Below are 24,777 nucleotides of genomic sequence, written 5' to 3' on the forward strand. Positions count from 1 at the left end.
AAATACATTTCCTTTAAAACAAAGTCCCATCCTGAGAAGCAGACATGTCTGAGATATGTGAGATATGCTGAAATTTATGAAATTTCCTGAAATATGCTGGAATGTATGATGTTTCCCTGAGGACATAGCTTGTGTTATCAGTAAGACAGCCTGTATTACCTTTACAAAGCTGCTGCTTATCTTGCAATAATCTTCCCAATAAGAAGCGTGACTACTGAGAGCCACTATATTCATATGATAATTAACGCTTTGTTTTGCTTAAGTAATTTTTATTACATGTTTTGACAAATCTTTCTTTTCTATGACGTTGTATGAAAATTTGCTTCGCTGGAGTGGAGCTTGGTTCATAAATATAAAGGGACAAGGATTTGGAGAAGGTTTTTAAGAGAGAGACTTAATTCTTAGGATGAACAAGTCTAACAATAACATAAATTCAAAGCCCATTCTCCAAGAATCCTAGGGACAGACTAATGAAGTCAAAGGCAGAGACTTGAGAGGACTCAAGGACAGAAGGATTTGTTATAATACTGAGTGAGTTAATGTTGCAAATATTTGCTATTGTTTTCAGTGGCGTAATTAATATTGTGTTAGTATAAACCAAACTGCTTTATAATACACAATGTAAGAACAGCGTTAAAGAAAAACCAATCTAGTTTCCCTATGTGAATGAAATAGCTTCTAACCAGTCACTGATGAATGCTAACTTGAAATAGTGTCCTTGCTTCTGTATGTATGTACGAGAGTATGTATATATTTAAACACGAAGTTAGAAACTGCTACCTGTTTAAAAAAAAAAAATCTCTCTTTTTTTAAAAAAAAAAAAGGGACTATACTCAAAAGGCAACACTTACTGGAATAAAAAAAAAAAGGAAAACAAAAAGAAATAAACCAATGCTTTTTTTTTATTATCTCATCCATGAAGCAGTGATGATACGGTTTGTGAGGCTTTCATAGTTTCACTAGGGAAATTAGTCTGGTTTTGCTGCATATTATTGGCTGCAGATGAAGCTTCAGTTTCTACTCCACAAAGGCACTTCTCATTGTAGGTTAATCAGCACCAATATAATTTGATATTTAAGATAACTATTTTTAGCAACTATCTCCCATGTATAAACTTGATGCCACACAGAAGAATATTTACTGCAAAAGATGTTTTTATTACATTCTGCTAGTTGGTCTCTCAGATGTTCACTATGTTTTAACTGGTCACGAAAGATGAATTTGAAATGTTTGCTGTGATATGAATGCACCAGATGTAGCCCCAGCTTTGCTGAGTTAGACAAAAGCATTGCTTTATTTGCAGAACTTATGGAAGTGAGCAAAATTGAGAGCATCTAAACACATCTCTGTCATAAATCAGCAGGTCTTGTACGGAATAGCAGGAAAAAAACAGTAAGGACACTGGGAAATATCCACCCTTCTCTGTGAGTTTGAACAGGGACAAATGAAAGTCAGCACCAAAACAAGGAGACAGGCTGGTAGGGACAAAGAAAGCTCACTGGCCAACTGCTCACATATCAAAAGGGATAAGAAACATTGCCTCTCCAGTTTGGCAATCCCTGTCACATGTCCAAGTTAGCAGGTCCTTGGAAAAAGCAGTTGAAAGCAGCTGTGAACTCTGTACATTACTGCCCTGCAATCTATCATTGGCTAAAATCCCTGCACAAGGAAACACCTCAGCAGAGCAGCAGAGAACCAAGTGCAGGATACAGGTCTCCTGCACGCCCTGCCTGCGCATCTGCGCTAAGTCCAAACGCACACAAGAAACCTGCGTGGGAAACGTGCGATAATTACCCAATGTAACCGACATAACCTTATAGATGTTCTTAACTTCAAGCTGAACCTGGAATTTTCAATGGATTGAATGCCCATCTAAGAGTTATTTCTAAATTCTCTTGGCCATTTTCTTCCTTCTGAATGCATAAAAAGCAGAAAGTCACCTCACCAAAACCGGCCACATTTCCGCAGAAACAGAAAAAAAGAGACTAGGAATCTTGTGTGCTTGCATTTGGAAATAAAATTATTTTCCTTTTTGCAAGGTACCTGTGATACAAATGAGGATACCATAATGAGAGTATTTGACTTGTCCATATAAAAATACATAAATAACTAACAAGAAATAACAATACAATACAAAAAAAAAGGCGCCAAGAAATAACCAACGTCATTTCTTTAGGTATCTTTCACAAAAGCCAGTTTAAAGTGAGAATTTCACTGGCTCTTACTCTTTTCTTTCCTGAATGAAAGCTTCACAGCCTAAGAACTATTAAATTTATACCTAAGGAGAGGTTTTTGAAGTTTTGGGGGGGGTTATTTCGGGGTTCTTTTTGCTCAATAGAAGTGCTCTTCCATTGAGAAGCTAATCACCAATATTGACCAACTTCTTGAAAACAGGCTACTCAGTTTGGAAATGCACTTGGACAGTGAAACCCAAGCTAACCACTTCCACCAACTGAAAAACTTGTACAGCCCAGACAGCTTCTTTGGTACCAGTTGTTTTCCTTCCCTCTTTTTTTTTTTTTTGTAAATACTCTGTATACAATACCGAAGAATATAAAATAAATAAAATCAAGTGTAAAATATAGACATCTAATCTGGAATTTTCTTGTTTTCAAGATGATAGCCACTAAACTCAATACAAAATTATTGCTCCTCACGTACTTTGAAATATATGTTTTCAGGAATATGAGCAATATAATGACTGTGAAGGAAATTTTCATCTAATAGAATCAAATAAATTATAAATAGTAAGACTTTTGATTACTTTCCTTTTTTAAACCATTTAAACCAATGATTAAATTATTTGACCAAGCCACCAAGGTGTTGTCTCAAGCCCTGCATGTTGTTTACTGAAAACAAACAGTTCCAAATAACAGCCTGAGCCCAGTTTCCTCATGCTACAAGAGACAATCGTGTCTGTCTGTAACCTTGAACCGTATACTGGTCTTCAGACTCCACACTACATCCGATGCTAATTTGTCAGGGCATAAATAGACAACACGAAAAACAACAAACAAGTTGATTTTTACAGATTACTCTTTTGCAGTCTACAGACAGACATCCTGTAAAATATTATACATATGCTGGAAAATTTTGAATGGAGGCTTCCTGACCTTCACTGTTTTCAAGTATTTAAAGAATCTGTAATTTGTACTAAATTATCTGACATCCTACATCAACAAATGTATCATTCTGCCTGCTTCCTGTTGTTCTAGAATTTAAGTATTTATTTAAGCATGATTAAAAAAACCCAAACACAAAGAGTACTCAACAAATTATTAACTGTCCTCTATATTGCATGAAGTCAAAATATTATCACCAACTTCTTCAGACTTTTGTAAAGAGTTATAAACATGAGATTTGGAAACTCAACTAATTGAATACATTATTATGCCAATATGCCATTCTTGAATTACTGGACACAAGAAAAAGCTTAATAGACAAAATAATCCATAACTTAGCCAGACTAATCCAGGAAATGGGTCAACAAAGACTGAAAAGCCTTTCTGAAAGGCCACTGGAGAGTGCATAGTACAAGTTCTGTGCCAGGCAGTGTCAAGTTCTCAAGATAACTGCGAAAAAAGTAAAGAAAAACAAAACTCTCTTCATTTTTATTTTTAGATGTAGCTGCATAGCACTGCTAGTGAACAAAATACAAGCTTAACTAACAAATAAGAGGAAACAATTTTATTCAATATTCATATAGGTAATCCTTGCCACATTGCATTCATTTATCAATCCAGAAATTACACGGTATCTCCAATCAACTACACACAGTTAAAACTAACCCAAAAAATTGCTATGTCACTCAGTTGAGGATCAATTCACATTCAGAAAAGTATGCAGTTCTGTTATTAGAGTAGGACTGCACTGCACAGTCCATAATTAAATCATAGCCAAACTTGCTCACAAATGGGGAGCAATCTAGCTGTGCCAGCAGAGAGTTTTGTGAGGGTTAATTTATCCTGTTTTCTGGCTGAGTAACAAAGAACATGAGTCAGACGAGTACCCCAAGAGATTAACTTATTTGGTCTTTGTGAGACTAAGGAGGAAGAGAAGCAGTCTCTAAAGCACAGAGCCTTCAGCTAAGACTCCCTCAAAGACTCAAACATTTAATGAATAAAGTGTTTGTACTAATTTCTGAGGACACAGAAGCAGACATGGTGTGACACACAGTACTAAAATCAAAACATGTTTTTAGAGATAAACTTTTGATTTTGGAACTGAAGTGAAGGCAATTCAGTATCTGAACCATGAATGTTACGTGTTCTTTGTAAGAAGCAGAGCAGAACGAAGGCTTCTCTAGAAACCAGCCTTTGGGGAGGGTGGGAAGAGGTAAGGAACAAGAGAAGCATACAGAAAGATTCTGGTATAAATGCCATAAAAGCCAACTGATCATTAAACAGCACATCAAAGAGACTGTGAAAACAAATATATACATATAAAAAAAGATCTCTTCAGCTGATGAATAAATATTCCTACCACTATTGCTCCCCCAAAGTCTAACAATATCAACTGTGTTCTGTCAACACTGAGTCAAGCAGATGGTTGTCATCCAAACCCAAAGTTACACAAGGAAATAGGGATTAACAGTATATGATCTACTTAGGAAGACACACGGTGATGTCTGTCATTTGCATATTCATATCACTTCATTGTTACCAATTTCATTAAATCCCTCTGCAAAAGCCCTCTGGATTTCTTGAGCCTTCAGACACAAGTCTGCCAATACACTGAGTGAACATGATCAGCAAATTTTTTTTTCAGAGACAATGATACAGCTAAAGACCATTAATAATAAAATATTTAGGTAATAAGGTCTTCATCCCTGAAAGAGAGAAGTGCAAAACCATTTCATATGCACAGTTTTGAAGCTATATATATCCAAAGTGAGACTGATAAGCTCAGGATTTATATGTGTGTGTTGAGCCAGTTTTCTCAATAAATTCATCAATAAAGCAGAAAAGACAATGGAAGGTAAAACAGATATATAATAGTTTCATATATAGAAAGTACTCACATGGCAGGGAGGTAAATGCCAAATTTACATGAAAGCAGTAACTTTGAATTATACCAACATAGTCTGCATTACCAATTGAAGGTTTGCAATTGATTATATGTCTGGCTCATACAGACAGGCTTGATAGGTGCTACTAAAAATAGATTTAGTTACCTTATTTTAAATGTTGTTTTTGGTTTTTTCTTTTTTTTTTTTTTACTGAACACACATCAAAACCAAATTCCAGTAAAGAATAAATGCCAAGAGAATGTCAGTCAAAGTAGGTTTGCATATAAAATTAAATTCAGACCTGTTAAGGGGAAGATAATCTTCACGCAAATCAAATATGAGATTAATTTTTTTCCTCCTACAGAGAGGGTAGCAAGCAATAGTTCTCAATATTGAACTGTTAACTATCAGATTAAAACAGAAGTTTTTGTTCTCTTGCTGTCTGTCTCTATATGCACGCAGGAATTAACATTTGAGTAATACTCTATTCTGCCGAAGTATGATTTATTTTCACATCTCATTTCATATCTCATCTTCTGCTTAGTTATTTAGTTATCTAGTAAGATACCTAAAATAGGAAGCTATTCGGTTTGGATGTTTATCCCATAAGTATCTAGTATTCCAGCCCTGAGAAAGACATAAGTAGAGATAAACAGTAATCCTGTACAAAACTAATATCAAGATACAGAATTTCTGTATAACCCTCACAGGCCCACACTAACCAAAACTCAATGAAAGAATTTTGTAAAAGAATTTGAGTGGACTGGAATAACAGATACATACTGATGAATTGAAATGCTGCCTGATTTCTCTAAGTAGAGGTGGGAGAGTGTTACTGAAAAGTTCCCACATTTTTAGAAAATTTTATAGGTGACTTTCCTTCTTTAGAATTGCCCTTTTAAGGAACATGGATTTATTGTTTGTACCAAATATTTTGTGAAACGTTCTCTCCCACATACATCAAAAGATACATTGGAAAAATAAGCACATGCTATAAAAAGTATTTATAGCAGTTAAATTAGCCAAAATTATCTTTCTTTATTCTGATAGCAAATCTAAAATCGTAATTTGATGTGAAAGAGAAATTATTTGCAACTACTGATTTATTTAAGTCATCAAAAATAGATACTGCAATTTACCAACTCTCCAAAATGATTCATATATGGTAAACTGTCTGAAAGTAAAGGAGGATTTTTGTTCAGCCACCAACAGATATTTTAAACTTCAGAAAGAGCATTAAAAATTTTTCAAACAAGCCAATTTGTTTTTAAAATTTCACATTAGAAATTAGGAAAATTATTACAACAAAGAAATATTAACTTTTCTGACCACAGATTCAAAGCCATGGCAGGATGAATAGACAGCAAAGTTATTACCATGACTTTTTAGAGACTATTGGAACTCTGCACATAAGCTAATTAGCAAAGTATGTTTCCTAATAGGGAAGCAGCACATCAAAATGAAATTACTATATTTATCCCCTCATTGTCAATCTCGACAATTCAAGAAGCCTAAACAACTTTTACACATTAATGACAGCCTTTTTATGGGACTTAGCCATGTTAGCTGGGTAGCATCAGAAACCTGGTATGGTGATGTCCACTTACAGATACCAGCGTATCATAGCTCCTGATCCTGAAACCTTACTCTTTATTTAGTCATAGGCACAACATGCAAACCAGAATTTCTGAAAATACAAAGGTATATGCTAAAGATATGAAATCGGTACATTTCACTTTCACGAACACAAGAAGCATATGAAAACACTTAATGACTTTTTATCTAGATGATGGATATTTTTGTCATCTTTGTAGCTACACATAGATCAGCAAGATTCGAGTGATTTGACTCAAACTATAATGACTAATGCCAGATAAATACATGGCTTATTTATTTACATGAAATTTTAAAAGCAAGTATTTCACTCACAGCTAAGAATAAAGCCAACAGATAGGCAAAATAGAGAACTAAACCCACAAAATTATGAGTAGCTGCAAAATCAAAAAGAACAGTGTAACATATGGGAAAGACTGCCATGTGTAATGGATTGTAAAGTATTACTAGTAGAAATACTACAAATTAAATCCTGATGGAGCAAATGGATACCCATAATTTGACTGGATTCATTTAAAGCAGAAAAATGTCCTTTAACAAAATGTCCTTTAAAAACAAACAATGCAGAGCAAGAGTAATACCATTATGATCCTTAGAAAGAAAATATCCAAGAATGAGAAAAGTCTTGTCATTCTTGAACTGTACACAGGAAAAATGGTCAAGGATACACAAGAAATTGCAAACATATCTGTTTCCTGCCGAAGGACTACAGAGTCTTTCTCAAGGGACACAACTACTGAAGCATTATATTAATGGAATTAAATGAATGCAAAGACAAGAAGAACAGAGGTGGCTGATCAGGATATTCTGTTAGAGCTACCTTCAGCCACTGTTGGTTGATATTCATGGTGCATAAAACCACAGATATTCAATTAAGGAAACTGCAAAACACCATAAACAGGAAAAGTGAAAAAAGTTGCTTTATTTTCTTAAAAGATCATACCTGGATTCTCTGCAAAATGTTTAGCGATCTTTAAAAATTCTTTCTTTGTGAAATTGTCTGAGATTTTCCTGACCTCCTGAGCTACTGGTTACTCAGCCCACATTGCAACTAAATAGCAATAATTTAAACATGATTTTACAAGAACAAATGGAATTAAATTTCTATAGAACTTTTTTTTTCCTCTTCAGCACAAGTATTAACACTGAAGTTCTGAAATTTAAAGTTTTGCAAGGTCTTATGATTTAACTGCTATCAAGTTTGCTTTGGAATAATGAGAAAAGCTAATTCTGCATTCATATCAGCAAAAGTAGAAAGAAAAGTAATCTGTTCTGAGTAGGATCTGTTTCAGTATTTTCTATAAACAGAGGTAAGCCTCTTCTGCCTTTTCTAAATTTGTTTATTTATTTGTTAGACATTTGCTTTTTGGAGTTTACATTTTTCTCAACTCTGGAAAAAAGTAATTTGTTTTCACTCTTCTGAGAGGTGTTTTCTGAAGTCCTACTATAGATAGAAAATGTCTCTTTTCTCAAATATCTCAAAAGAAATTTTCACTTAACCATTTAAAAAAATTTCACCTCATTGTTATAAAGCAAACAGTAATATATAATTTTATTATTTTTCATCTTATTTGAAAAGCTTCCTTTTAAAAAACAGCTCATTAAATACAGCACTTTATGAAATACACAGCTTTAAGTTTCTTTAAACAGTAGTATTTACTTATGTCAGATAACTTTTCCTTCTGAGATTTATAATTTGCATAAAACGAACTACTGCATATTTTGTCTTATTACGAGAGGCATTAGTAATACAATTTTGGACTGGATAAAAAGTGAGCGAGCATCTCATTTCATGTGCTTTGTTGTTCTGCAAAAGAGTGAACACTACAAGAAATATAGGTCACTGCCTCCCAACACATTTCAGAATCCTGTCTATTGAAGGCTGGCATCAGCATTATACTGGCAATCACAGAGCTCTCAGTGTATCCACGTACGACAAACACATGTAAAAAAACTGAGCAGCATGTACTGAAGGAATAGTTTGGCATTACCTGACTGTAAGCTGGTCTAATGGCTATCATTGAAAGGGATGGTCTTATCCCACCCACACGCTGCTGCTGCTTTCTTTACACCTGCATTAAAGCTCACAAGAGTCCAAGGTGAGCTAGTTCAAGCTGGAAGAGGGATGGATCTGTTCTCATGGCAGCACTTCGCCATTAGACTGACAACCTTAGCATCAAACCACAACCTGAGAGTGCTGACAGAAAACAGATGTGACTTTCCTTCCTTCCACTCTCCAAATACTTTCTGTAACTTGGTGAGACAAAATAGCTCAGCATGCGTGAGCCAAGCACCACTTTAGTTTAGGGCATGGGGCAGGATTGTGCAACTGGAAATGGACATTCAAAATGGGATCGGCTGCCTGGCAGTTTGTCCTGCTGGGGAAGTGAAGCCTCAGTGACTGTCCACAAAGCGCAGTTACTTGGGAGTGCAGAAAAGTCCCTGTACAAAATTCACTATCACAATATCCCTTTATTTCCAACAGCATCTAAAAGAACACTTTCTTTTTGTTCTGCTGTTGCAGCAGTAAGGGCCCATTAGCAGTAAATGCCACATCAAATCCCTTGGTAATCTATTTGTTCTTTGACAGACTACACAAATCTACTTGGAAAGCTTGAGCGGCAAATGCTCTTTCACCGGGTTATAGAGCTAATCGCAGCTCACTGGCCATTGGGATTTAAACTGAAACTACAACATAAGCCAGCAGCATCCACTCATGCAACATGTGGTGCCAGGTTCCATAGGCTGGAGAGTATACAATTTATTAAGATCAAAGACTGATTAGAAGTTTCTTGATTATATACTTCAATAACAGTGTCTTAAATTAATTTAATCATACATGCTGTTAAATTCCAACAGAGGGTATATATATACACCCATCACACAATATATGACATCTCATGGAAAGAAAAAAAATTGAGTGAGCTGGATAAGAAGTTTCTAAACAACCTGACAGAGGTAAAAAAAGTTCTGGTTCATATCATTGAAGTCTCCTAACAAACATGAGATGTGAAAAGGGCCCCACATTGATGCTCTGATCTTGGTGCATTTCCCAGTTATAGGTATTACTGTACTGAAAATGCTGCATTTGGTCACTTCATAGATTGTGCAGATTAAATCTCTTATTGCTTAGCTGCCCTTACATTATTTCTGAATGAAGTATTAAAATATAAACAATTCTGCTATATGTTGAAGACACTACGATTTTCTTAGTCAACAAGTTGAAGCCAGCTCACATGCTGACTGTGCAGTGATCCTTTCATAATGTTTCCCAGCCATACAAATACACATATATATTTATCAGGAATGTCTTTCCCCATTTATACAGTAATTCAATAGAGTCATTTGTTGGCATAAAAGTACACTACATGAGAGGCTGAACATTGTATCTCCCCTAAACCAGAATTAAAACAATTAGAAACTTACATTACAGAAAACATTCCTCAAAGTGTCAACAAATGTAGTCAAAAGCAAAAACTCTGGGTATTTTAATATATCCTGGATTTAGAAATATGGGACTGAAAGGTCTATAAACAGTGAAAGAGTCCAGCCTTTTACCATCATGACTATATCAGACAATTCCAAATTGATCAAGCTTCATCTTAAATGTAGCGATACTGCTTGTCATTACTACTCACAACGGAAGGTTTCAGAATTTTTCTCCTCTTATGGTTAGAAATCACCTTTTATCTTCCAGCCTTAATTGATTCATGACCTTTTTATATTAGTTTGTTCTTGATGCTCATCATTTTCTGCAGCTTAAGCAGGTGTACCCACAAACGCCTGCCTCTGAACAATACTGATGTAAAAAGCAGCAAATGGTAACATATATGGTCTATCATATGGAGCAAAATAAAAGGACAAAATACAGCAGAAAAACCTAACATTCAAAAAGCAGCCTTTAAAAGCCAGTATGAGCAAGAATATGACCAACAATTTAAACATTCCTTTCAGATTTTGGGATTTATGTTTTCTGTTTAAGCAGTAGAACAACTTTTACTTTCATTCAGAATAAAACAGTAAAGCATAGCACGTCCTGCAAGTATTGCCAGTTTAAAAATCAGCTATCACAAAAGTTAGCTAATTTGAGGATCATAATAATTCAGTTTTCCCCTTTTTGATTGGATAGGTATTTTCTAATAATCATGGTAAAATTAATTATATTTTAATGTTATTATATAACCTTATAAAATTTATACATAAGTTACATGAAAATGACAACGCTACTTACAAAGAGTCATTGGTTGGGCAGTGAAAACTGAAGAACCACCAGCTGCCAGGAACCAGCAATGGCACAGTGCTCCAAAACAGAAGGCAAGGCAAGTGCCAAGTATGGAAACAAGGCGGGAAGGGGCAGCGCCCTCACCAACAAGTGGTGGAGTCCCACAGTACCCAAAGAAAGATAAGTCGGATAGGTCTGCTGACAGCAGCTAGGTTTAGTCAAAAGTCAAGATACCCAGACAAGCCCATAGTGATGAGGAAGGTCTGAGGTCAAGCCAGGAAATCAAGTCAGCACGGCAGGGTCAGGATCAGGTCCAGTGATGGCAGCCAGCCACAGTGATCACCAGGCAAGTCCACGGTCATGAAGAAGACCTGAGATCAAGCCAGGATGTCCAGTCCATAGGTGAGGATCTGGGACAGACAGGTATGTTGCCAGGCACAAGCATCGCCGCAACATGGCTCAGGCAAGGACCAAGGCCACGCCTGACCTTAAGTACAGCATCCAAGCAAAGCGGTTAAGAGGCCCCTCCTTCTCCCATCTTTCACACAGCTCTTTCCTGAACAGTCTGAACCAAGGTTGCACAGCTGTGCTACATCCACGCTGACCTTGAGCAGCTCAACCCTGCAAGGAGGGGTTTCGGGGACTGTTGATGCGCTCAGGGCCCTGACATCAGCTTTCAAAGGAAATACTTATAAGAACCAAGGACAGAGCCTGCTGAACTATCAGCCTAAGCAGAGATTTCAAGTCTTCTGAGAGCAAAATGTACGCTGAATGCTATTGACACATTTTAAAAAATGCCGGCTTTAATGAGTTAACCAAAATTGTAAAGTGCAAGTCTGTCAGTTCAAAATCCCTCTGCACGTACAAATATCTACTTCCAAATAGAGATGTAGTGGCATACCTTCATTAAAAAATAATTAAAATAATGCTGTTGTAATTCAGTAAGATCTTCCCCCCAAACAAATTTTTGAATACACAAAACAATTTTAGTATATTCATTATCAAAACAAAAATATTTAAAAAATCTCATCATTCTTCATTAATTTCTAACAAATCAAATGACTGAAAAATGAGAAAATGAGAAAACATAGCATTTCTTTTACTTCTGTACACTTTGATAGTCCACCCAAAAAATGATAAACAGGTATGATAGTTAATATATGAACCCATCATTTATTATGAATGGATTTATCACTGTGTAACAGTAATGGGGTTTGGCTCCATGACTGTTTAAACCAATAAAAATCATCACTGTCAGTGTCCCACCATGGAAACATGTGGAAAATCATTCACTTCTATTTGCTTGCTTAGCGTTAATTAATTAATTAATTTTAAGCAGCGCTCTGTGGTATTAGACAAGTTATCTGCTCTGGTGCAAAAGAAAGGTAGGAACATGCAAATAGGGAGAAAGGACAGATAATATTCCGAACTTCTCAGTCTCGAGTCACAGTGTTGAATTTTGGAATGGAATAGCCATATTAACACATTAAAATTGTGGTATACGCACAATTTCTAGATGAAAAATACTTTAAGATATGTAAAAAGGCTGAAGGATAATGATGTTTAACACCTTCATATAAGTTACATCATACACTGGACAAATGAAAGGCAAGCTTGCCAACCAACCTAGCATTACCATTCATCCTCATCCTGTTCCATCTATTTAACCTCTATTCTACATAGCCCTGAATTCAAAAGCATCCTTACCTTGTGTCTTCATCCCAAAGATTCAACGTAGAATTTACTTCAAAGTTTCATTTTTGCCACTTAAAAAATTACTTTCTTTGTAAGACTGAAAACCAGCCTGAGTTCTACTGAAAATACTTGAGTATGAGGAGGAAAACCAGCACAGACAAACGAAATTGAACAGAGGAAATAAGGGGATAGGAAAACAGCCCAGATAAGAGACTAAACAAAAAGGAAAGGAAGGAAAACTCTCTTGTCTTTGATTAAGTGTTTGGAAAGTAGGGGGAAGCATTAATTCTTCAGGAAAACAGATTTTCATAATTGTTCTGCTCAGCTTAGCAGTGTGATTCATGCTACCAGTCCTTGAAACATGCAAAAATTAAAACTGCTGGTTAAACCTTTGGTTCTTGGTTTGCTGCTCACGTCCCTAATATAATTCTGTATCTTAGGTTCTTTGGAAAAAACTGCCCGTTGGAGAGATGAAGGTGTATGTCTTAGATACAAATGACTGAATATGGCAGTGCTGAATAACCATACTGCCAGCAGAATGGAGAAGGCAAGTAGGGTTGGAGTTTATAGAAATGAAAAGAGCTTAAGGCAGAAACACAGGAATGTATTGTCAATAAAGTGAGAGAGAAGAGAAATATAACCAAAATCTCCTTTGAGCCTGAAGAAGGCTACTGTGTTTTGAAGCTTTTATAGATACCTACCATCTTACTAAAAGACAATGAGAAAAAGAAGAGTATTGAAAGTCTTCTAGCTACCACAGATATTTTTTAAAAGTAACTTTATGATTACTGTTTTTCCAGCTAATCCTTGTTGATGAAATCATTCTTAGGTGTAGTCATCCAGCTACAGGCCTGGCTTTTGTCACATTCCCGTATATTAATTTTTTTTGAATAAAAAAAGAATGTATGACTTAAAATGTCAAACACTGCTCTTACTTATTATTAAGCTTAAAACTTTTGGGAATGTTTTTCCCAACTGTAGTTTAACGCCTAAGTAAAAATAAGGTCTATGTCCAGATATGCTGCGAACTTGGTAATACAGGGAGGGTCATCCGCTGACACAGTATTACTCTGCCAAGCAGAAAAAGCATGATGAGACTACTATTGCACAACATTTCTCAAAATAAATGTTGAAATTACTTTTGTATCTATTCATAGTGGTAAATTTTGTCTTGCTTCCCATCTTCTTCAAAGAAAGAGCTATTTTTAAAAAGGTGATTTATACAGTTCACAAATATTTTTCTAGCTACTCTTCAATTTTCTATTAATAATTTCAGTAGGATTAAGTGACTTGTACCAGAAAAGAAATAACTGAACATGTCGTTACTTGACAAACAGCCTAGTCAATATTTGTGTCCTAAACACAAGCATTTGATGAGATAACAGCTGTCATTAAAGTAACTATCCAACACCACACTGGACAACAGAAGTAAAATCCTTTTTGCCCAGGTTGGTAGAGACAAATACATACACGTTCCTGTTCAAATGGAACGAAATAGAGCAAGTGTGAATAGTGTTACAAAAAGCACAAAGAACTTCTGACAAGCTCAACTATTATCTCCAGAGGCAAGGATTAGTCCTTATCTTAGAAAAATAAACTTTTCCAAAGGGATGAGCTAATAGGTTCTACCACATCCTTCCGGTCTCACTGCCTTTAACTCTTCATAAGACTACATGAAAAGTGAAAATAAATGAGAATTTATTTTAAACAGTCTGTTTGTATTTCCAGGTCCTCTTTTTATATTCAGCAACCATTGCAAACAGACATATGTAGCTGTATTAACAACTCTTTCTTAGTAAATACAAACAGAAATTTAGCATTAACAAACCTTGGCCTTAAGACGACGATGACAGTCCACCACCTACATGTGAAAGGAACTATGTGCTCTTCTGTAAAGTGATGTACACTATGAAAACGCAAATATTTTTAAATTTGTGTCCTTAGAGGTACAAGGTGATTCTATCATTGTGCTATATCCCCAGATACTTAGACACAAAAACTTTGAAAGGGACATCAGCTGGGAACTGAGGCACATTCGGGGGGGGGGGGGGGGGGGAGGGGGAAGAAAAAAAAAAAAGAAAAATAAAAGGAAAAAATGAAAAAAGGGAAAAAAGGGAAAAAAAGGAAAAAAAGGGGAAAAAAGCAAAAAAAAAGCAGTGATCAAAAATAGGACATGGGAAAAGTAAGTCTCTTTTGCAAAGGGTCAAGTAGGTGCTTAAAAAATAAGTTTAAAAAAAAAAAAAAATCTACCTGCCATCTTATTTGCCTATTCCTTAACTAATTTCAGGCCTGTTCCCAAGCAGCTCCTACTGTCCTTATCACACCAAAGAACAGCAGAGAGACAGGAAGAAAACCTACACAAGACCATCAGACAAGTTCTTCCTAATAGTTTTGATAGTCTTGTAAAAGAGAAAATTATGCCACAACAGAAATGAAGGGGTATTGAGACAATTCTTTTTTTTCTACGAACTTGTATGATCTCTCCAGGGAAACAGGACGTAAGCCTATAGCTTCTCTTTATGAAGATTTGCCAAGTTTTATAATCACATACTTTCTTCAGTCTCTCTCCTCTTCAGGCCAGCTGAAGTGTCATTAACCAGAATTGTGAGCAATGAGCAAGTTTTCCTTCAATATCTCCCTTTCTCTCCCCCTCCTTCTGCTGATTTTCATATCCTTCGGTGCACCATAACTGGAAAGGGCACTTGGTAAGCATGGGCTTGCTATCTCTTACTTGTACTTCTTACAAACCACCAAAAAGCAAAACAGATTGGACCTCTAAACATTTACTGGAACTCAGAGATGGTAGACAAAGAGTTAATCAGGGGTATAGATATTGGAAAGTGTATATGAGCTAATAAGGAATTACACAATTGCAAAATATAAAGGTAAAGGATCATTGATTGCTAGCACAACAATGTAGGAGTCCTGGTTGCACTCCAAAAACTCTCCAGTACTCTGCTATAGTATCTTCAAGGAAGTTACATGACATCCATCTGTATATATTTACCCATTAATAAAATGTGTTTAATAATATTAACTTAAATCCTATTTAAGGCCATTTTAAATTTTCATATGGAAGTTTTATAATTCAGTTTTATACACAGCGAGTGGAATTAAGAGAAGCTCGCTCTGCAAACATGCTCTTACTAAGAATCCAAGAGGAAAAGATGGTCCTCAGTTTCCTTTTCCATATTTACATTCCCACTCTGTTTTTACACAGTGTCCCTTTATAAATCTGATACATACAATGACTTTTCAGATTATATGCCTTCGTTGTCTTCCTCAGACTGGTCCTGTGACAAAACACTACAATCCCAATTTGCGATACAAAAGTCAACTGTCACAAGACATGGTAGCTAACCTATCTAAGCACTAGCTAAAAGCCTTGCTTTCTTTAACATTTTCAGAACTGTGAATTTATAGCAACCTTCACCACAATTGCCCAAAATAAACTGCCTCAACTTCGGTATCACATACTGTACTTATAGAACAAACATACCATACTACATGGTGTATCATACTGTATTTATGGTACCTCATACCATATTTTATATCTTCAGAAAAGCGGAAAAGTTGATGGGCCTATCCATGTTTGAAACATTGTCTGCAATCTGATCAGAGTAATCTTAATGAATCTTGACATAATAAGCCAAGTAAAACCTCAGGGACTGTGGTGAGGCTAAGTAGCATCTATACCATGTTAGCCATGTTTTTTAATTTAAACTGCTATCAAAAAAATAATAATATTCCTTTTGGAATAATACTCTTTTTGGAAGGATACAATTAAATCTTATCAGTAGTAGATGGCATTGTGCTCATCAGATCTGATACTGCTTCCTGTGACTTAAACTCTTACTTCTCTTCACTATTCTTTTTCCAGTTTGCATCCATTCTTACTGTCCATTTGTGAGAAGAATAACAACACATATTCTGAGGCCATTTGATCACTTGAGACTAAACATGAGTTTCACAGGTTCAGAAAAGACTATTGATTGCACCCTTATCCATGGCTGCTACAAGTTTGTCCTTCAAAGTCACTTCAGAAACCAATGGAAAGAAGACTAACAGAGTGTTAAAATTTAATGAGACACGAGATTAGTATTGAGGTACCCAAGTAACAGTGACACGACGTTGTAATTGTAACGAACAAATAAGCATTTGATGAGGATTGTGTTAGATCAACATCTTGAAAGATAGGGAATAATAGATAACAACAGAATAACATGAATTCCACATACTTACAAATATCAGTACATATCTTTTCTCCTAATCTTTTCAGTTACACTAGTTTTATGATAAACCTCCTTGGTTTTGTTTGGAGTTTGTACAGTATCCAAGGGGTGGGCAATCTTTTTACATGAATGTTTTTGTAATTAAACAGAGGCCAGGCTCACTTCTGCTCACAGTACACTCACAGATACTAGATAATATTGGAGATAACTTACCACTGGCAGGATGTACAAAAAGGTTATATGAATGTCTGATTAGGGGATAAAAGCACTATTAGTCATTCTTTTGTTCAAAAGAAATTAATATTTAGCTTTCTTGGCACATGATTTGAACGGAATGAGAACAGAAAATACCTCATTCTGTAATTTAAAAAAAGAATTTTTTTTGAAAGCAGACCTAGACATACCTAGTTGCTGAAAGAGAAGAGCCACACTGGTGCCTGTAACAGGAAGGCTATCATGCAGAGGAGTCTGTATCAGTTGTCGGTCTCCAGCTCCCAAAGAAAACAATTTCTGTAGAAATAATTTTTTTTTAATTGAGTATAAATTTAATTTAAATAGAATAAACAAGCTGTTGTCATACAGATAAGTGATTCATCCTGCAAAAATTATTTATTTTGTATACAGAAGTTTAAAGTCAGTAAGAATAATTGAATTGACTAATACAGATCTGAAATATAATTTGCGGACAATGTCATCTCCTTGAATGTATAACACGATAGTGCCTTCCTTGCATTTCCATAGAATTAATTAAATAGTTATGGCTTTGAAGGCATTCGATATTACATTTTTAATAATATATTAAAAAACTTTCCAGAAAAAAAAAACGTTTAAAACCCATTCAAATCAGAAAAATACATATTATTTTCTAATTGAAGTTCTTTGATATCTACCATCTGCATGCATGTTTTAAGTATGAACATACTTGTGATATATGGGTATTGAAGAGGACACTTCTGCTACTCCTATGTTCCTGTTCTGCATATAGAAGTAGAATTAAAATTACAGTTACCCTTCCAGCGCAAGAACTTATCTTCCTTGAGGGAGGCAGGAAATGGGAGTGAAAGGAATGCATTTGTGTATCACATCCCAAAAAGCATTGTAACTGCAAAATAATCTTGCTTTCCTCTGAGTAAATCCACATGACACTCAAGCAGCAGGTGACTGCAAGCAGTTACCTCTAACCACTAACTACCATGGGGTGGGGGGTGTTTCTGTACAAGCAGTAAGTGTGGTACAACTCCACTCTGTATGGCAGCAAAGATGTTCAATGAATGAAGGTAGCAAGCTCTAGTTGCTGCACAGCAGATGTTTGAAACCAAAATGCTCCACAGTAAAACCAAGCAAGTCCCTCAGCTGTAGCAGAGATGCTCTTCCCCAGCACTTTAGCAGCAGACCTGGATGCAGGTCAACAACTAATTTCACAGTTAATTATTTCAACAGTAGACACATGAATAACTTGGGAAGCTCCTCAAGGACTTCTGGAGATAAACATCAGAAGAGCGTTCTCATTCTAAGATACATAATTCAGATTTAGCCCTGGAAGCATGAAGCTTAAAAAAGAAAACAGAAGGACTTAATTTCTGATTAAAATGGTAGTTTGACACTAGCAAATTTAAGTTCGAACTGAAAGAACATTTGATTTGAAGAGAGAAAACAGAAGGGAGAATAGCCAGAGGAGCATGAATTTTCCTCCCTCTTCTAGCAGAGGAACCAGCCACTGGGGAAAGCCATATTTATGGATGGGGGTAAAAAAAAAAAGGGGGGGTGGGAGGGAATAAAAAGGTTAGAAGAGGAGCCAGAAGTTCAAGTGGATCACCAAACCCTGTAATATGAGGTTCAAATACCACTGGAAAAGAGGGTTTCTGAGAGGAAGATACAATCTAATTACTCCCCTTCAAAACCAGAAGGCTTGGGATGCAAAAAGACAGAGACACGGTTGCCTGGAGAGCAGTGAGGTAGATCTTGACTAAGCTGAGAGGACATTTTGCCACTTACAGCACTAAGAGAAATTCCAAAGCGGCCAGGGCTATGGGAAAAACAGAAAAGAATTAGGGATTTGTAGGATTTCAAGAAGGTTGATAATCCATAGGGTGGGTGGGAAGTATGAGAAAATGGGTATGAAATCAACTTTAAAATATTGCCATTTGTGTACTTAGTTTCCAGGTATGTTTCATGATAAGGACTATAATTTCCCAGTAGTGTCATAGCATAAAATGAAGACCAAGCAAGTAAGACCCAACCGGCTTGTCAGAAATCCACAAATGTATAAGAAAAAATTATTAAAAGTAAATCAACAAACAAACCTGACTTTCTGCTCACAGAAAGCATAGGTAAAAAGCAGAAAGAAGTGTAGTTGCTGGAAAACTTTTTTGTTATTTTTGAATTCATGGGCTACCTGGAATATTTAATTATCTCTGAGAAAACCATGTCCAAATTACTTTTTCAGCATTTTTTGTATATTTTATGAAAACAGAAATTTAAAAGAGTTACCAAAGAAAAGACCAGTGGAATCCTGAACTGCATCAAGGAAAAGACACAGGTAAATGAAATAAAGTGAAGGACATGTTAAAAAATGGCAAAGAAAAAAGCCTTTAAAAAAATCTATAGCAGGCAGAAATATTTCTGAACACACATTATTATTAAAAACTAAACTTACACAAACTGCTTGCTTTGTTGCTGTGCCTTGTAAAAAGCCAACTCAGTGACAAAATTAACCCTTTGACCTTACCCTGGAATGGAATTTTTGCTGTCTTTAGAAGACAGGCCACAGGGAAAGCACTCACAGGCCACAGGGAAAGCACTCAGCTGAACTATGATCTTTTTTTCTTCAAAAATATTTCAAGAATTTATTTTTTGTTTGCTTCATAAATTAAATTAACTGGAAAAATATCCTTTTTTTCCATTTACCTGAGACCCTCCAGAAGCAGGGACAAGGCATGAACACAGATTTGCAATGAGAGTCTCCAGTGACACATTCAGGCTGTCCACGTACACAGTATAGATCAGGCCAAGGCAAGCCTAGAAAGGTAGACAAAATATATTAGACTGCTATACAGGGAAGGCAGATGTCAAATTACTTGAAGATCTATGTATATAATTTTTTAAAAATAAGTGTGACTTAATAGTTATTAATGTAGTGAAGTACTTTCCAACTGAAGACAAAGTAATTTGCTATAGAAGCAATCATTCATTTAAAAATATTAGCCTGGCTATTTAGAAGGGATTTATGTGCTGGCAGATGTAAATATATTCTTTTTTTAAAAGAAATTAAATGCTTAATATTTGTGCTTTGTTCATTATACAAAAAGTGGTTTACTACAAGTTACTTTTAAAAATTATAAAATCAACATAGCTTCATCTGTGCTTTGAATTCTCTGGACCTAAACCTGACTGGTTTCCAGAGTAGAACACTGATGAATCAATGAGCTTTAGAGGCTCATTTTAAGACTAGCATCAAGAATCAACAATTCCATATGTTATTTAACTTACATTCTTTATTTTATTATTTCAATATAAATTTATTTTAAAATGAACAGTATACTAACACTTCAGCATTTCCGTGTTTTTTTGTACAGATACAGTTTTGATTAAGAAATTACAGACAGAGCTTTATCATTTTTAATAATTTAATAATTCAGCGTGAGATGATTTAACATCACATTCTAAGAAGCCTTTGGAAAAAAGGAAATAAATAACTTTGCTCCATAGCATCCTTTTGGTGCCTTTAACTGCTGTAATTTGATAATTCAGTAAATAATTCAGTAAATAATTCAGTAAATAATTCAGTAAATAATTCAGAAATAATTCAGAAATAATTCAGAAATAATTCAGAAATAATTCCAACTAATTTTTCTTAAAACACATAGTTAAGCTGTGAAACTCCTTGCCATGGGTTGTTGTAAAATCTGAGCATTAAGAAACTGGGCAAATGATATGAAAAAAAACACACAACTGACACCTCTGGTTCAGGATGTCATTTAACTATAATTCACACTGAATTAGGAAAGTATTTTGTGGAATTATTTCTACAGCCTGCCCTATTCTTAGACATTTTGCTTTACATTCGCTACAGGCCACTATCAGAGACAAAATACCGGGCTACGTGGACTTTTAATCTCACTCCGTACAGTCATTCTTAATGTCTAATGACAACTTAACTGTTGAATTATTTCCTCCCTTGATCTGTAAACTGAACTATATTTGTTTCTCTTAGTATGTATTAGCTTAATAAAAATTTAAGCTTTTCATTTATCTCAGATCAGCCATATTTCATCAGCTGAAAGTAATCCAAGATCCTAAATCTCTGTCATGCATCTTAATTTGATCTGGAAGAGGCTCTGACATTTTGCCTTAGATATGGAGAAAAACTAGGATTCCACTATTAATTTATCATTATATATTTAATCAAATATTGTTGATGTGTTGTTTTTACCTGAGCAAGTCTGGTTTTGTCCTAATAATTCCCTTCATTATACAGTAAATTGAGCAGAGAAAAATCTCTATTTCATCTTCTATGTAGATTTAAAACTTCTTGGAGCAGTTTTAAGCACTGCTTCAACCTATAGGGGCTATTTACTGTCATAGACATTGAATTTTATCAGTTCAATCTAAGTCTACTTTTGCTTTAAAATTCCCAAATCAATCCTGAGATGTTTTAAATCAAAAGTACTGTCACTGCTACTCATTAAAAACAGATTTGTCTGCTGACATATATTATAAATGGCAATTGCAAGTTCTTTACCCTGAAAATTTCTGGATAATCTAGTCTGGACACCAACACCAGACTTTTAGGAGCAAATACTTCTGCAGGCGGAATTAAACCAGACTCCTCTTCACCGTCAATTTCTTTTGTTCCCTTGAAAACAGAAACACTTCAATTAATAAGCAGCAAGAAACCTCAAACTAAAATATTAGCATTCTTACAAAAACTTAACATTTCTCAGAACCTTAGAAAAGAAAATGAACGCATTATTTGAAACTGGTAATGAAGTCAACTACAGAAGCACATTCCAGTGGTTGCCTGAACTCCCTAAAAGCTTCTAAATGTAGTTCAGTTTGTTAGAACTCACCTGGGAAGTTATACACCAATGTACCTAAAATAAAGTTCTCTGTGACAGCTGTTTAACAGTACGTTTCACATTAAATGCTCCCTGTTTCACATTTTAGATAGTGAAGTGGATTATAGAAAAGGATCCTTTCACATCAAAGTGTCAACTGATGTGAAATCAAACCATACTCTGAATACAGAAAAAAAATATATTTCACAAAATAATGTTTGGTTGTCTTACTCGTATTCATATAATTCAATTTCTTAAAGAATTTTCACTAATGTTACAGCTAAAACTATCTATAAAGTCATCTCCGGCCTGACCCAGTGAATTTGGAACCTAAAGGAATTTCTTCACAAGAAAACTAGTTCAGATATCTCAAAAAATCCCTCAAACTTATGAACCACTAAGCTTCTGGTTAAAAAAAAGAGAAAGGTGCAATGCAGATAAACTTGCAGTTGTTCACGATATTGTGCAAGTTGCTATAATCTCCTTGCCAGCGCTTACTATTCAGTCACAAATATTTTATTATTACCCACGGCCAAAACTAAAGATGTCACTAAATACTTTCATTTCTAAAATTCCACACATTCTTTGACAAATTCATTAACTGATTACGTTTTCAAATGACAGAAAGTCTGTGCTTTCCAATTTTTGCATAAATTCTCTCCACCCTCACACCACCCACCAAATTTCTAAGTACTTTATTTGTTCCTCTGACCGAGCATTCTTCTAAGCAAAAATCACTATATTATCTTAATTAGGAATACAAGAAAAATTACTTCCCTTTCTATATGACTCTGAAAGGGTCTAACAGCTGGTATCAGCTAGAAGCTGCACTGACAGCTGTAGGGTAATAAAGAGCTACTTCCTAACCTGACCTGCAGGTGAAGGTATCTACATTACAGCCTTTGCCCATTGCCCTTCCACCCATAAAGTCAAGGTTCATCTATAGCTTTGTACCCTGTCTTGGTGTCAAGGGCCTCCCTAAGCAGAGGGCAAGCTTAGTGAGGCTGTTCCTCCAGTGCATTCTCCTTGTCTCCAGCAATCTGCAGCTCAGGAACTTCCTGACCTGAGAACAGCCTCCTATCTAAAGAACAATTCAGCGCTCAAGTAAAAATCGTTTAAAAAGAGAGTACTTAATGTTTGTATTAACCAAGCTGTTTTAATTAAGAGATATGTATAATATTTTCATACCACAGTAAAAACAATCGGCACAGCAATATATACACACATATGGTCATATACTTGGCTTTGTACGTTAATTCTTACCTAAATGGTAACCAATACATATGCAATATACATGCTTCGTCTAGTTTGCATCTCATTTCTAGGTTAAAATTGTGATTCACAAATTAATAGAGAAACACAACTCCTCAATGGTCACGTGTCCCACACATGTTCATTTATTTCCATCCATTATAATGTTGACAGGGGGAGCTTTTACATTAATTACAGTTCCCTCCTCCTGCCGCCAAAAATGCAAGAAGAATTTTTAGATTACAGTTTACTGGTTATACACCACTAAACACATAATCCACAAAATTTTATTGTATCAACTGTTCTGAAGAGCAATTATGAATTCTAGGCATAAAGGCAACAGATTCTGGCTATCTGACAAATTGTGGACCCTGACAACATGAGAAAAAATGAAATTAAAACATATTCCACATTTCTAGAGGCAAGGGAATATGGAAGCTTCTCTAGATTCATATGGTACTAAGATAATGAAAACTCAGGGTGCATAGACAAGTAGGAGGTTTCTATAAAAGGCCATTTTCATAAAATCCACTCAACTTCAGATCAAGTCTTCAATTAATTCTTAAATTAGATTTAATTTAAAACTTAAAGGGCACAATAGCAGCACAGTATTGAATTGATAAATCATTTACACTATAAAAACACCCTCTTACTTCATAAAAGATTTATGGAAAAATGTAATGTGACTAGCTGTATTTCTTCCACGGCTAAACGTTCTGACAGGCACGCAGACACACTATTAGGAGTCACTAGACTAAGTAGATAATAATTTTAAACACATGACTTTTAACCTACTTTTCAAGCAAAGTATTAACAGCATAAGCATTCTGCAGCAATACTAAACACTAAGCGGTAAACCCACAAACTTAATTCTTTCTAGTTACGCGTTTGCTCAGACACATGCACATTTCATCTTTCTGTATCTCCTTTCTCATCTAAGGAAAAAATATTCTCTAATCAAAACTAACAAAATAAAAGAGTTATCTTGGGTTTTTTTCTCAATACATTGTTATTTTATAAATATAGCATTCCGTTTACAACTGAATTAAGGGTAATTGGATGTTAAGGAAAACCTTGCTAATGATATATAAACTGAAAGATGAATTTAAACTGGTTAATTACGAAGATAATACTGCTATTTCATTTTAATTTTTTTTTAGTCTGGTTGATTATTATAGTTCTCCTTTTGCCCTTATATTGGTTGGAAGATTATAATGGTATTTGGTATACTGGTTCCCTGATATCTCTTATCTAGACTGTGGCTAGCAGCCCTTCATACTACAGCAGAACAGATTAAGAATTTTCTTAATTTCAATTAAATACTGAAAGAGATGCCTTTTATTTCCCCCTTTTTATTTCTATATACAGGCAGACTTTGAAAACAGCTGAGATGAGAAAAATGTACCACTAGAGAGCAAACACTGTTCCAGATGCTTAAAGATCTATTTAGTTTAAAAGGTGATACACGTTTAAAATCTAATTCAGAAATATCTGTGCCTTTAGATTGGAAATGAACGAATGCTTTTTTAACATCAGTTTAATAAAGTTCTGAAAAACTCTTCAGTAGGCTAAGGAATAGGTAACAGAGACTGATCTAACTGTATTAATGAAAGGAACTTTATGATGACCTGTGATCATAAAATATTTGGTCCCCTGTAATGGCATCTGTGTTTGACTGAAGCCCATTGGGGTCCTGTT

At 35.2% G+C, this 24,777-nt stretch overlaps 1 protein-coding gene across 1 annotated transcript in view; it reads right to left on the bottom strand.

Annotated features, from left to right (window-relative positions):
- SBF2 (SET binding factor 2) overlaps positions 1–24,777 on the bottom strand; it is a 320,494-nt gene that overhangs the window by 126,711 nt on the left and 169,006 nt on the right. Inside the window, exons 8-10 of the mRNA XM_075163145.1 lie at positions 21,513–21,626; positions 19,679–19,789; positions 17,176–17,281 (exon numbers count right to left, since the gene is read on the bottom strand). Of these exons, the coding sequence (XP_075019246.1) occupies positions 17,176–17,281; positions 19,679–19,789; positions 21,513–21,626 (331 nt within the window). The remainder of the gene's footprint in view (positions 1–17,175; positions 17,282–19,678; positions 19,790–21,512; positions 21,627–24,777) is intronic.

The sequence above is a fragment of the Calonectris borealis genome, chromosome 14 (assembly GCF_964195595.1).
Source record: "Calonectris borealis chromosome 14, bCalBor7.hap1.2, whole genome shotgun sequence".
Taxonomy (NCBI): Eukaryota; Metazoa; Chordata; class Aves; order Procellariiformes; family Procellariidae; genus Calonectris; species Calonectris borealis.